This window comes from Danio rerio, chromosome 6, assembly GCF_052040795.2.
Source record: "Danio rerio strain M-AB ecotype USA chromosome 6, GRCz13ab, whole genome shotgun sequence".
In the NCBI taxonomy this organism is placed as follows: domain Eukaryota; kingdom Metazoa; phylum Chordata; class Actinopteri; order Cypriniformes; family Danionidae; genus Danio; species Danio rerio.
In genome coordinates this window covers 23700363-23714939 of record NC_141026.1, presented here as the reverse complement: position 1 = coordinate 23714939, position 14577 = coordinate 23700363, and the positions used below count along the sequence as shown (strand labels likewise).

Genomic DNA, 14577 nt, shown 5'->3' with positions numbered 1-14577 from the left:
TTTTAAACTAATCTTTCAATAACACACATTCAGTTAGTGTAGGAAGGCAGTAAAGAGTGAAAAATAAAAGCACGAAGTTGCAAGCATCAAGCATCTTTGCAAAGGTTTAGATCAGTGGTTCTTAAACTTTTTTTTTATCAAGTACCACCTCAGAAAAAAAAAATTGTCTCTCCAAGTACCACCAAAATAAGCATAAAAAATATGTATTGAAATACAGTAGCGTAGTAGGCCTAGTAATGCAGCTACAACTGTGCACAGTTAAAAAAACGTGGCAGATTACCTAAGAAATATAGGCTATATGTCATATATGGCATATTATATACATCATTTTTGATCAATTTTGAAATATATGTAGCATGTACATGACATATTTCATCCCTCCGTGTACCACTAGAAGGAAGTCTGCGTACCACTAGTGAGGATCTGTGATGAATGGAAAGAGAAGCCCGGAAACTGGAACAGCTTGGGTTGTGGTTTGAGAAGACTTGGGTCTACATCTTTTCCTGTGATCTCTGGTTCCCAGATCAGAAGTACTCTCTGGGAGGTAGCCTTGGTCACTAGCTTTAAAAAGGATGGTTTTGTAACACCCTTAGGAGCTTTGACGAACAATGAAAAGTTACCTTCCCAAAGAAGTTTTATGGTTCATTGTCCCTAAGCTGGTTCTTTGTCCCTGTGCATATGCATTTTGAGATTTGAACAGATTTGTGTGTGTTAAGCTTAAATTAAGACAACATAAGCACCTGTTAGTTTTAATTGTGGATAAACTTAAATAATTTTGAACTTTTGTCAGCTAATTTTATCTGATGGGTTGAGTGGGATCGAAATTGCTGATGTAGCGCTCTTCTGCCTGTCCAGAGATGACATGTCAGTATCTCATTATTATTCATAGCTGAGTTTTTGATAATATGAGAAGATGCTGCTTCTTAATTATTCATGAGAGCATTTGCTTTTCAAAAACAGAATTTGCCAAGCTGTGAGGCTGCGGCCACGCATGGCATACAGTATTTAGACGTTCATGAAGGTCGTGTGTTTTTGTTTCCATGTTCCATGGTTTTCCCCGCGATACTGTAAGGGCTGACACAGCAAAGCTGTTGGTGTGCAGCAAGCTTTTTTGTTAAGGGTGCTGTACGAGAATTGGAGAATGGCAGACGTTGGGCCCTATCATACACCCGGCGCAATATGGTGCAAGACGCGGCGCAATAGTCTTTTACTAGTTTCAGCTTGGCACAACAGTCGTTTTGAGGCGTTGCGCTACGCTGTCTAAAAAGCAAATGCATTTGCGCTCATATGTGCGGCCATAGGCGTTCTGGTCTAAAAAGGAAGGCGTTCTGCGGCGCATTGCTGGTGCGTTGCTATTTTGAGAAACTAAAATAGATTTTTCAATAGACCAAAACAAACCCGGTCTAAAGTCGAGCGCAGAGTTGCGCCTCGCTTACACACTGCTTAATACACACTGGAAGATGTAGAGCAATACACAAATATCTTTATATATGAAAAAATTAAATATTCTGGATATATATGTAGGATATTAAAAGAATATATATATATATATATATATATATATATATATATATATATATATATATATATATGAGCAATTCCATGAAAATGTCAACCTTGCCATGAAAAGAAAAATGTTTTCACCAAAATAGCGAAACCGTTTCTACATTTTTTGCGCAGGCAAGTGTTTTACAGTACTTTAAAAATACTTAAAAATGTGTCTGTCAATGTTTTCAAACTATTATACTTGATTTGCCAAAGTCACACAAATGGCAATTTCACATCCGTCACATCCATAACAAAGCTTTTCCCTCAAAAATGCAAAAATGTCAAAATAAAATAAAATCAATCAGTTTTGTTCTATAGAGAGCCAACTCTTATCCTTTTGTTAAGGAATATTTATTTTGGGTTGTGCAGTTTAATTCACAAAATTTCTACGAAATATGTTGTATACTGTAAACTCGCAGACTTTTTTTGTCACATTCATAACGCTTTTCTTATTTTCCTCTTTTAAAGTATAAAAATGTTCACAGATTGAATTTTTTTGATCCCATAACTCTGTGGTTAGTTGTTTTGGAAAATATAAACAGATGATTCAATATAATGTTAACGTATACTTTCTCTGCGAATTTATGTTTTGAATTTTTACTGCAAATGTCACATCCATAACGCTGGAATCAGCCATATATATATATATATATATATATATATATATATATATATATATATATATATATATATATATATATATATATATATATATATATATATATATATATATATATAGGATGTAAATATAAAGCATTAAAATATTACAAAAAATGTTATTTTCTAGCCTACATAAATATGAAAAACCACTGCTTTTTATGCCTTCTTTATCTCGGGAGGCTTTTTCAGTTCATTCATAACTATTTGCTTTTGTATAATGTTATTATTATTTGCAGTATTATTTATTATGTGCATAATTATATTAGTTTTTTTTTTTTAAAGCAAGCTTAGATTTGCCCACCTGCAGGTTTTAGACCATATGGGCCACAGCATGTGTTTTAGGATATAACTCAGGTTTTTGGACACACTTCGTTATTATTGTTCATTTATTCGTTTGCTGGAAATCAGAACTGAATTTAGAATTAGTTTTAAAACAAATATTTGCACTTAATAAACAAAATTAATTATTTATAGGCTAATTGATGTCTGTGCATAAAGGTTTCCCTATCCACAAGAACGAAAGTGAAAGTAGATCATTTATCTCTCGTTCTCGGTAGATGCTCTGTTTAACTGCTCCAAAAAAAAAAAAAAAAAAAAAACTGTTAACTGTTTGCTTGTGAAATGCTCAGTTTTTCCACTTACACTTTAAGTCATGTAAATAGCAAATGCGATTATGGCACGACACAAGGCTTTTAAAGGGAATGGGAGATGAGACTCTGATTGGTTTATTTTCAAAACACACCTATAACTCATTAAGAAAATAAACTCAACCCTTTTAGACCATGCTCCACAGCGCAAAGCGGATTTTCCCGTCCTTAAATTAGCAAAAATGCGTTCTGACACGCCCTGAAAGCGTTTGCGCCCTGCGTTTTGTGCTTTTCGCATGGACCGTCAAAATAGAGCCCATTGTCTTTTATCAGTTGGGGTTTTTACCATTCAGACACATGGCCTATCCATACTGCTGTGTTCGCCTTTATTTAAAATCCTACAGATTACCAGCAGGGTTAATGGTTAAAATACACATGACATGACACTGCTAGACATAGCACTGTGTTTATTCAGACCCAGGGATTCATAATGATATAGCAAATTGTGGTTATGTGTATATATTATACGAAATTACAAATTTATCGTATATACAGCATGGCATTAAATTACTTAATGTTTTTTCTTTGCATTTTACTCTGTAAACCATAAAATCTTTGGTCTCCTCAAGTTTTGTGGCTGACTTTGTGAGCCAACGGACAGGGGTATGCTTCGCTCCCCTCTTTTCCCCTGCTCTGCTGGCCACGCCCTCTTCTCGCTCTGCTCACTCCTCCCTCTGCCCCATCATGAAGCTTTTTTTTTTTTTAATTTTGAACTGAAAGAGGGGCGTTTCATGGCCCTTTAAAATGTAACATGTTGCACATATATTAACATAAAAGGTAAACGATCGTTCAGTACACCAAATTAGCTTTACAGGGACATCAAACATGAACTATCTATGATCTTGTTAAAATGTTGTTTAAACATTAATTCCAGGAGTATTATAACACAGAAGATTAATACACAAGCAAGAAACTTGTTCCAAACACCTAATTACACATTGAGAGGGAATAAAGGATTACATGGAAAGAAGCATAAGTATTAAGTTGGGTTTTATAGGTGCATGACTGCGTTTTTGTCCAACAGAACAGCACATTTATTTCCATGAGGTAAATACATTTAGAATCGGATTACACACTAACAATTGCTCTTGCTAGATGGAAGAAGTTTATTTGTTAAATAAAGCTAAATAATTATTTGTATGATCAGCCACCAACATAGTGGTGCAATAGGTAGTGCTGTCGCCTCACAGCAAGTAGGTTGCTTTTTCGTGCCTCGGCTGGGTCAGTTGGCGTTTCTAGGTGGAGTTTGCATGTTCTCCCTGCGTTCGCATGGATTTCCTCCGGGTGCTCCTCCACAGTCCAAAGAAATGCGGTACAGGTCAATTGGGTTGGCTAAATTGTCCATAGTGTATTAGTGTGAATGAGTGTGTGTGTGGATGTTTCTCCGTGATGGGTTGCAGCTGGGTTGAGTAGTAAGCAACGTATCTGTGAAGGGGGGCGTGTGTGCACGAGAAGTACTTGAAGAGCGGTGGGGGTGAGTTGCGCACGACGTACCTGAAGAGCTAGTAGGAATGCAGTGGAAAGAGGGGTGTGCAACATATTTAAAGACCGGGCAGGAGATGCGCGATTTCCGGGAGATTATAATTCATTTGCGGGCATATATTCATCCGCGAGTGTCTATGCATTTTAGGGATACTCCCGCAACTTCCGGGAGACTTAGGATGTCTGACATGCTCACGGTTAACTTTATGCAATTTAATAATCTGTTTAAAGTGAAAGCAACCGGTGCTGCTTACAAGAAGACACATTTTGAGCTCTTAAAAGCATCAGGACTGTGGGCCATAAAACACTAAGCAGACTGATTGACTATCCTGTGAGCTGTGATGCTCTGAAAATAAGATGTTTCTTTTCCGGACAGAGCGGCCCATGTGACATAATCTGCAGCCCATTGGTTCTTTTCTTTATTGACATTGGGCTGACCCAATCACAAACTTCCATGTTGGGCTCTGTGTAAGCGTTGTATTTGTCAAAATAGTCAAGAGTCACGCCTGTTTCACATGCACGAGATAGCAGAAGCGGCGAGCAGGCATTTGCCTTTTGCGTCTGCATTCTGCAGCATGCAGCGGAGCACAGATCAATATATTCCTGTCTATTCTATCTAGTTATCTATATGTCCTATGTCTTTATAAATATACGTTTAAAAAATTTTTTTTTTACTTTTAATCTGCACCAGGGCACGCGTCAACTTCCTCCTATGCTGTTTCCTTAACCTGCAAGCCTTTGTTTTACAAATTTTAAAGAATGACTGCTTCTCAAGCTCTATGAGGAGTGTCAGTCATGTATTTTAAGATGTACGCGGTCAGAAGAAAATCGCATGAGAAATCATGACATTGTGTTTTAGATCGTCAACATGATGTAGGCTTATAGTGACAATAATATTTATACAATATGGTAAGAATAATATTTATACATTACCAAACTAGTGTGCAACTTAAGCAATTTTTTTAACATTTAGTTTTGTACTGCGTTTGTTGTCCACAAAAACTGTTGTAAAAACACACGTCTGGTCTGAGGTTCTCCACCGGAGAAACATCAGTCTATAGCGATCGATGATTGACTCCTGTACTAATAGACTATTACACTTTTCCCCTGGAATTCTGCTTAATCAGTGTTAATACATGGAAATTGAATTGAAGTCTATTCGGATTTCACTGACAGCCAAAATGTTGCCTTGTTTTAGCTAAGACATCTATGAAAAACAAAATTGCTTGGTGGGATGTCTCATTCAGCATTCTCTTTTAAATGAGCAAAGGCAAACCAAGATTGTGAAATAATTTTGTTTTAGACTTGACCTCTCTCATCTCTCTCTCTCTCTCTCTCTCTCTCACTCTCTCAGAACTATACCCAGTACATCCCACTCTCTGTCTATGACCTACAGACATGGATGGGAAGTCCCTCCATCTTTGTGTATGACTGTTCTAATGCAGGCATCATCGTAAAGTCATTCAAACAGTTTGCATTGCAGAGGGAGCAGGAGCTGGAGGTTTGTGGCATTACACACACATACACACTTCATTTATTTATTTTTTTAATTCATTATTGATTCATTAATTCATTATTGTTGGGAATAATACAATACTTGTAGGAGGTATTACTTTATAATGACTGCACAATATGAATCAATTGTTTAGCATTAGCAGTAGTTAATTCATTATTTGATAAGCATTAACTCTGCATTTATTCATTCATTAATTTTCCTTCAGCTTAATCCCTTATATGTCAAGGGTCGACATAGTGGAATGAACCTTCAATTATTCCAGCATATGTTTTACGCATTGGATGCTCTTCCAGCCACAACCCAGTACTAGGAAACACGCATACACTCTTACTTTGACACACACACTCCTACACTCCCACCCACACTTCTTTGTGGGTGGGAGCGTGAATAAACATGAATACTTCTGGCGGAGGTGGGAGAAATTAAAATATATCAGACTGAAAAATCCATCCCCCGCAGGTCTCTTTCCTATTGTTATGCCCTGTGTGGATCGGAGGATGGAAAGGGGCTATATATATTTTTTCTCAACATCTGGTTAAAGGAAAAGTTGAAAGGATTTTTTTCAGCAGATTTCAAAACATAATAGTTTTAATAAAAATGTTTCAATAACTAATTTATTTTATCTTTGCCATGATTACAATACATAATATTTCATTCATTCATCTTCTTTTTCGGCTTAGTCCCTTTATTAATCTGGGGTCGCCACAGCGGAATGAACCGCCAACTTATCCAGCACGTTTTTACGCAGCGGAAGCCATTCCAGCTGCAACCCATCTCTGGGAAACAACCATACACACTCATTCACACTCGTACAATACAGACAATTTAGCCTACCCAATTCACCTGTACCACAAGTCTTTGGACTGTGGGGGAAACCGGAGCACCCGGCCAAAACCAACGCAAACGCAGGAAGAGCATGCAAACTCCACACAGAAATGCTAACTGACCCAGCCTTCTTGCTGTGAGGTGGCAGCACTACTTACTGCGCAACTGCGTCATAATATTTCATACATAATATTTAACTAGGTTAATTAGACAAGTTTGGGTATTTGCATAGAAATATACATTAGATATTGCACATGGGCCTTGAGCATGCATCAACACCCCCCAGCATAATTGTACCTATCAGTGCTCTCAGGACAAAAGTCATTAAACTGCACTTAATCAAGACCAAAGTTAATCTGAAGATGCTGGATTTTTGTGCTGCGTATGGGCAGAGATGGCAAAAGTAGGCACATCCTTTACTCAAGTAGAAGTCTAAAACAAGTCATGTTTAAAACAACTCTGGTAAAAGTTGAAGTACTCATTACACTTTTGTACTCAAGTAAAGTTAAAGAAGTACAGCCTTGAAATATGGACTTAAATAAGAAGTATTCAGTACTAATACCAGTTTTAGTTTCACAGTGGTAACTACACTGCAAGTCATGTGTACATCCATACAAAATAACTTGCATTTAATAAAAAAAAAAAAGTTGTTGCTAATTTTCTGTTGCAAATTAGCCCAGCAGTTTCACTATAATATTGTCCAACAACACTGCTCAAAAAGTTTACAGTTGTTGAGCTGCCATACTCGTTCATATACTCTAAAACGTAAATTCTATATAGGCCTGTATTTATAACTAATACATGTTTTAAATTTAACACTTTCATTTTGGACATACTTGGGACATTTTGTCTAACTTTGGACATTTTGTCCAAACCATATTGCCGTTTTTTTTTTCTTTTGATTAAAAAAACGAAACAAAAACAAATGTATTTGACTGCAAAACATTTTTTGTATAATGCTAAAGCTGCTTCATTTTCTTTAAACAGCAACACTTCTGCAGCTCATATGATTTTTGATTTGTATTTAGTTTAGTTAGTTTTCAATGTATTGTGTCTATTTTATAAAGCCATTAATGCTGTTAATACATTTTTGCTTTAATTTCTTCACGGGATAAATTCCTAATCCTTTGCATTTATATATTTATAAATCACCCTGTATAAATACACTTGCTGTTCTAACATATTTATCTAGCAATTTATTTAACAAATATAAATGAAGACAACAGTGCAATATAAATATAAATGTTAAAACTATAAAACAGTATAAATTCTGTACTAGTAAATATAAACTCTCAATGCATAACCTATTTATAAAGTAGTTAACCTCTTTAGTACTAACTGTACAAACACTGACAATAAAGCACATGATTGTTAAAGTGATGTTTGTTTAAAAGATTAGAGAGGTACAGTACACCATGGTTGAAAGCAGACATAAGAATTTAACCCCATTTAAATGATCTTATTGCCCTTTATAAACATGACATCACCATGTTTACATACCTGATTCCCTGTCACATCCCCATTTGCCATTCTTGCTGTTCCCATACTAAGCTTAATAAACACGCTTGCGTATAGCGCATGATCATAGGTTGAAAAAGCCGCCCACTGCAGCATGCAGGCGCGCAACAACAAATACCATCAGGCCTTTCACAGGAACTAGGAAATATATCAGTCATTTCCATTTTAGCTGAGTAGCTGTGTATAATCAGATATGAAATATATGAAAAAATAACATGATTTCTTTCAAGTGAAACATGAGCACATATTGCTTTGCATCTTATTAACACAGTCAAGCCCTAAAATTAAATTCTGGACCACCCTTTTAACAAAGTATTTGTACTTTGTTACTTTCCATCTCTGCGTACAGGTGTAGTAATGAGCAAAGAAAACAAAGCATAAAGGCATAACATTTCATAGGTAAGATTTAGTTTTTTTAATGATTTTGTTTGTTACAAACTTTTGTGCTAAACAAGTGTTCTTGATGAAAATATTATCACTTACTGCACTGACCATAAGGCAAAGTAGCACCAACTTGCACTAAATTCTAGGCTTATGCTAGTTTGGTTGAATAAAATCATCAAAAATGTAAATTTAATATGACAACAAGACACTGATGCCAGAAATGTGCATCGTTGTTGGTTAATTGAATGATTTTTATTTTTTTTTTAAAGGTAACCTATAAGAGTGTTCGGTAACATAATGTAACAGTCTGCGCCTGCGCCTCAATGTGCATACTTTCCATCCTAAATTATTGAACATTAATAATGTTACATACTGTACCATTTAGATCAGAAAGGTGCATTTGCACATTGGGAGGCAGGAATATTGGTTCACATGAATCGTTCGTAACAAAAATTAATTTATGTGATGTGTATTTTTACATTTAGAAACGATTCGCTCCCTTCGTTACAATTATAGGGGAAAGGGGGTGTGATTCTTTACGTGGATTGGGTTAAATTTAACAGGGATGGAGGATAATACATTTTCATGCACACAGACACACACTCTTTGTCAGCAATGCCAAAGACTTTAATATATTTTTTTAAAAATGTGCATATTGGCCACCAGAGAAAACTTCCGATCATAGATGGTGTACCCATGTGTATATATCTATGAACCCAGATGGTCAACAATTTTTATTTGCAAATAAAGTAAGACGTGTGAACAAAAAGCCTGTATGGTGTTGAGTTCCTTGTAGATGCAGTGCATAAGAAAACAAGCCAAAGACGGACTAAAACACAGACTAATATTACAACTAAATGCTATTTACAATATGTGAGGGTGAGGTGCAATGCTAATGTGCTTTGGTAGTGGTAGGGATATACATTTAACATGTAAGCATTTAACAGATGCTTTTATCCACAGTAACTCAGACCCGTGAACAGACAGTGAGCAGTGGGATGCCTGGGGAGCAGTCAGGGGTTCTGTGCTTGTGGTATTAAAGGGTGAAGAGAGTGTTTTACCCACCTACAATCATGCCGGTGCCGGGACTTGAACCTGTGTTCTTTGGATCTCAGGTTCATCTCTCTTACCATAAGGCCATGGCTGGCCTCAATTACAGCGATAGTAATTTGTTTGATTAATGAATTTTGATCAGTTTACTTTTTATAGAATAAAAAATAAATAGTAATAGTAAGTATATAATAAACAGTTACATTGGACAGATTAAATCAGAATGACTGTTAATAAAATTAACAGAGCACATCAGAAAATTAACAAAGCAGTAACAGCATTTACAGCAACAGTAGCAACAGTAACATCAACAGCAGCAACAGGTAAAAGAAACAAGATATAAATCCCGGGAAATGTTTAGTGTGTTGTGTTGACATCAGAGCAAAATAATTTCATCTTTTTGACATATATGATTTAATTCTGTTTACTTGTTTCCTTTTTCTTATAATAGGTGGCAGCAATAAACCCAAACCACCCACTAGCTCAGATGCCTCTGCCTCCCTCGATGAAAAACTGCATTCAGCTGGCTGCCTGTGATGCCAGTGAACTCCTACCCATGAATCCTGACCTCCCTGCTGACCTCTTCACTTCTTGTCTCACCACACCAATCAAAATTGCTCTACGCTGGTAAGAAATGTTAAATTGTATTTATAATGTGGAAAACAATATTTTGATCTAAATTTTAAGACTCAGAAAAAAATATCTATGGCTCTGTGTGATGAGGTGTGAACTATCATTACTAATGTGACAAAGACAAAGGATTAAATAATGAGCTGCATAGTGGGCCATCCGGATGAGGGGTGACTGGGGGGAGAGGAGGTGGACAAAACAAGTTTAAACATTTTCTGTTTTTAATTTATTGAGAAAATGTTTAGCTATCCCACAAAATAACTTAAGATTCACTTACAAGTGCAGTTAAACAGTTCAAAAGAAGTGTTTATACACATATACATGCACAGGTGCTGGTCATATTAAAATATCTTCAAAAATTTGACTTATTTTACTAATTCCATTCAAGAAGTTAAACTTGTGTAATGAATACAATGCAAAAGAGGCTGGCAGTTCACAGAGCTCTGTGTTTAAGCATAATAATAGAGAGATGAAAGGAAGGAAAAGATGTGGTATGTACATAAAATAGGGATAACCACACCCTAGAGAGAATTATGAAACAAAACCAAGTCAAAAATGTGGGGGAGATTCACAAAGAGTGTACTGCAGCTTGGAGTCAGTGCTTCAAGAACTTCAACGCACAGACATATGCAAGACATGGGTTTGAGCTGTCGTATTCCTTGTGTCAAGCCACTCTTGAACAACACACAGTGTCAAAAGCATCTTGCCAGGGCTAAAGACTGGACAGTTGTGGAGTGGTCCAAAGTTTTGTTTCTGTTTGAAATCCGGGTCCCAGATTCTGAAGGAAGAGAGGAGAGGCACATATTCCACATTGCTTAAGGTCCAGTGTAAAGTATTTACAATCATGGTTTGAGGTGCCATGGCATCTGCCGGTGTTGCTCCACTGTGTTTTCTAAGGCCCAAGATCAATTGCCGTATTTCCACTGTCGAGCCAGGGCTTTTATCGGGCCAGGCCAGGGCAATCGCCTGGGAGGTTAAGTAGTGAGGCCGAAATCATGTCACGTTTCCACTGTCGGGCTAGTAGCTCGCAGCGTGTTTGCAAACCCTGCCCCCAGAACGTCCCCTGAATTAAATGTCACACAACCCGCCCACTTTATTGGGAATCAGGCTGAAAAAGCACACCATCGCACCTTCACGAAACCATTAAAATAAAGACAACCGAAACAAACAACTGACTCGTCACTGTACAGCATTACATTATGTCTACACACAGGCCTGTGTATTTCCATTCATTATATTTGTTCACTCACCTACCAACTGTTGGCATCGACTGTTAGGTCTCGCCACTAACGCAGGGACCCAGGGCAGTGAATGCACCCAGCCATAATATAAAACCACAGAAATTCTCATCCTCGTTTTGATAGACATCGTCAAACATTTAGCCCAAATGCTCCAGAAAGACCTAAAACATATAAATTTTCCCCTATGCTATATGACACTTAATAGGTAATTCCCCTTTTTTAAGAGGGTAATTTAAGGATGTTGCCTATTATTCAGTGATCTAAAGTAAAGGAATTTTTAAGTGTTTTAGCACATAAGAGCAAGTAATAAAATGTAGCCTATATTTCGTTGTGCTCAGCAGCTATTAACTAATAAAGCTCTACATTTAAAGTTTAATTTTTAAAATTTTCCACTTCATATAAAAACATAAACACTTCTTTGAGAACATAGAAAACATTTTGTATTTGCAGCTTTTCCAATGCATTTGTAAGGCAGCGCTGCGCAGGACTGGGTAAAAAAAAGGTAGTTTCTGCTTCACTTACCCAAAAATGCTCTGTTTACATGATTTGATTAATATCATCATATCCAAACCCTTTATAAATAAAATTTTAAACCTCTAGAATTTATTGTTTTTAGAAAATATTTAAAATCTTTTTTTCGGATAGGCCTTTGTAAAATGAAAGCTATATATGGCTTAAAAACTGTTTAATTTATGTATTGTATATACCTACATTGTTATAGGCAGCTTTTGTTTGTTTTATATTGGTTAATTTATTTAATGTGATTTTATTATATCTGATATTTGTAATTCTTTAAGTTATTTCAATATAGCTTAGGCTATTTTATTGAGATATGTCACTATTGTTTTGAGCCTACAAAAGTGGACAAGTAATTTGTAAAGCTGTATGTCTTTCTGTTGTATTCATGTTTTGTATTATCTCTAAAATAAATTAAAAACCAAAGAACCCGCTTGCGGCATCAACAGAGCTGTAAATCGCACGCTCTTTTGCCTGGTCTCTCACACACATACAGGCATCTAACGCACATGTGTAACGCACACACCTTTTAAACTTGACGAAAACTCTCGACAACCTTTACTGGCTGCTGTTTCTTTAATATGGTGTAAATATTATAATTTGTAAATGAAACATTAAGAAGGATGCAGCAAAGATAAGTCACTTATAAATTTAAACTTTATTATTTTATGCAAGACCATTACACATAAGGGCGATTTTAAGCAAAAAGACCCCAAGCCTAGCCAATAAGGCTATCTTAATCTGACCAGCTATGTTTTATTTCCCTTATTTATTTGTTAGGCTCATGTACTCGTGTGCGATTGGAAAACTAGTGTAATGACGGCACAACATCTTTAACAGACTCGGGCAAAGTCTGCCTCTGCTTTACTCCGCCCCGAAACCCTAGCTGGCCTGAGGTATTAGGCAGGCCGAAAAAGGCTGGACACTGGCCCCGAGAAAGCCCCGCTTTGACAGTGACAGTGACAGTGGAAACGCGACTGGACTTGGCACGCCCTGGCTTGCTTGCTATAGGCTCGATAGTGGAAACGCGGCTAATGTAGCTCTATTCCAGGATGTTTTAGAGCACTTCATGTTTCCTGCTGCTGACCAACTTTATGGAGATGCATATTTCGTTTTTTAACAAGACTTGGCACCGGCACACATTGCTAAAGCTATCCTAAGTATCCCTGTATGGCAGTGGTTCTTAATTCCAGTCCTTGGGCCCCCCGCCCTGCACAGTTTGCATGTCTTGCTTGTTTAACGCACAAGGACCAGGTAATGGATCTCTCTGTTAATAATATTAGCAGAAGTAGGTGTGTTAAGTAAGGAAGACATACAAAATGATCAGGGCAGGGGGGCTAGAGGACCGGAATTATCAACCACTGCCTTAACCCCATAGAAAATCTATGAGGTATTTTGAAGAGGAAGATTCAATATGCCAGACCAAACAATGCAGAAGACCTGAAGGCCACTATCAGAGCAACCTGGGCTTTTAGAACAACTGTGCAGTGCCAAAGACTGATTGACTCCATGCCATGCCACATTGTTGCAGTAATTGAGGAAAAAGGAGCCCCAACTAAACATTGTGTGCTGTGCATGCTCATACTTTTCATATTCATACTTTTCAGTTGGCCAAGATTTCTAAAAATCTTTTCTTTGTATTGGTTTTAAGTTACATTCTAATCTTTTGAAATTCTAATTTTGGGGTTTTCATAAGTTGTCATTATAATTAAAATAAACAAACACTTGAAGTAAATCAGTCTGTGTGGAATGAATGTGTACACAATACAATTTTCATATTGAAAACCTTTTACCCATGGCACATGCTTACCTACATGTAACAAACAAAAAATAATGTGATTTTATTAATATTTTTTTATTTATTATGGCACTGTTATGCACTGTTGCTTTTCTATGGGTTAAATGTTTTTTTTTAAATACTGTTGAAATAAGACAAAAGAAATCCACTATTTATTTTACTTTTGTTCCATTCAGAAGCATGTAAAATCTGCTGCTGACATTTGTACAGTATTGTCAAAGCATTTTAGATATGTATACCATATCTAATGTATAAACATTAAATATCTAATGTATTATATCATCAAATTAACAAATACACAGCTAATGTGAAATAAATGACATAAAGGAATAAAAACAGAAAATATCTCTAAAAATGATAAAACAATTAAAATAATAAAAAAGTGTGCATCATTTAAATAAGGCAAATGAGTTAACCATTTCTAACAAAATGTACAAATGGTGTACAAATATTTTGCAGCCAGTTTAGATGTTTTTTTCAGGTACAATATATAGCAGGGGTAACCAAGCTTAGAAGGCTGATGTCCTGCAGATTTTAGCTCCAACCCTAAACAAACACACCTGAACAAGCTATTTAAGATCTTACTAGGTATACTTAAAACATCCAGGCAGGTGTGTTAAGGCAAGTTGGAGCTAAACCCTGCAGGGACACCGGTTCTCCAGGACAGAGATTGGTGATATTATGGTATATTATAGAATTAATTATTTAATATTTCTCTCACACTCTCACGGCTGTCCGCGCACAGTCAGCTGCGAAGCCAAG

At 36.5% G+C, this 14577-nt stretch overlaps 2 protein-coding genes across 14 annotated transcripts in view; one reads left to right on the top strand and one right to left on the bottom strand.

Moving 5' to 3' along the window:
• LOC147836337 (uncharacterized) overlaps nucleotides 1–14577 on the bottom strand; it is a 432239-nt gene that overhangs the window by 152076 nt on the left and 265586 nt on the right. The window lies entirely within an intron of this gene.
• The window catches only part of rptor (regulatory associated protein of MTOR, complex 1), a 236070-nt gene that overhangs the window by 60189 nt on the left and 161304 nt on the right, over nucleotides 1–14577 (top strand). For all 13 annotated transcript variants that reach the window (XM_087257152.1, XM_087257149.1, XM_087257147.1 and 10 more), the window contains exons 6-7: nucleotides 5692–5838; nucleotides 10082–10257. In XM_087257152.1, coding sequence (XP_087113278.1) covers nucleotides 5692–5838; nucleotides 10082–10257 — 323 coding nt within the window. The remainder of the gene's footprint in view (nucleotides 1–5691; nucleotides 5839–10081; nucleotides 10258–14577) is intronic.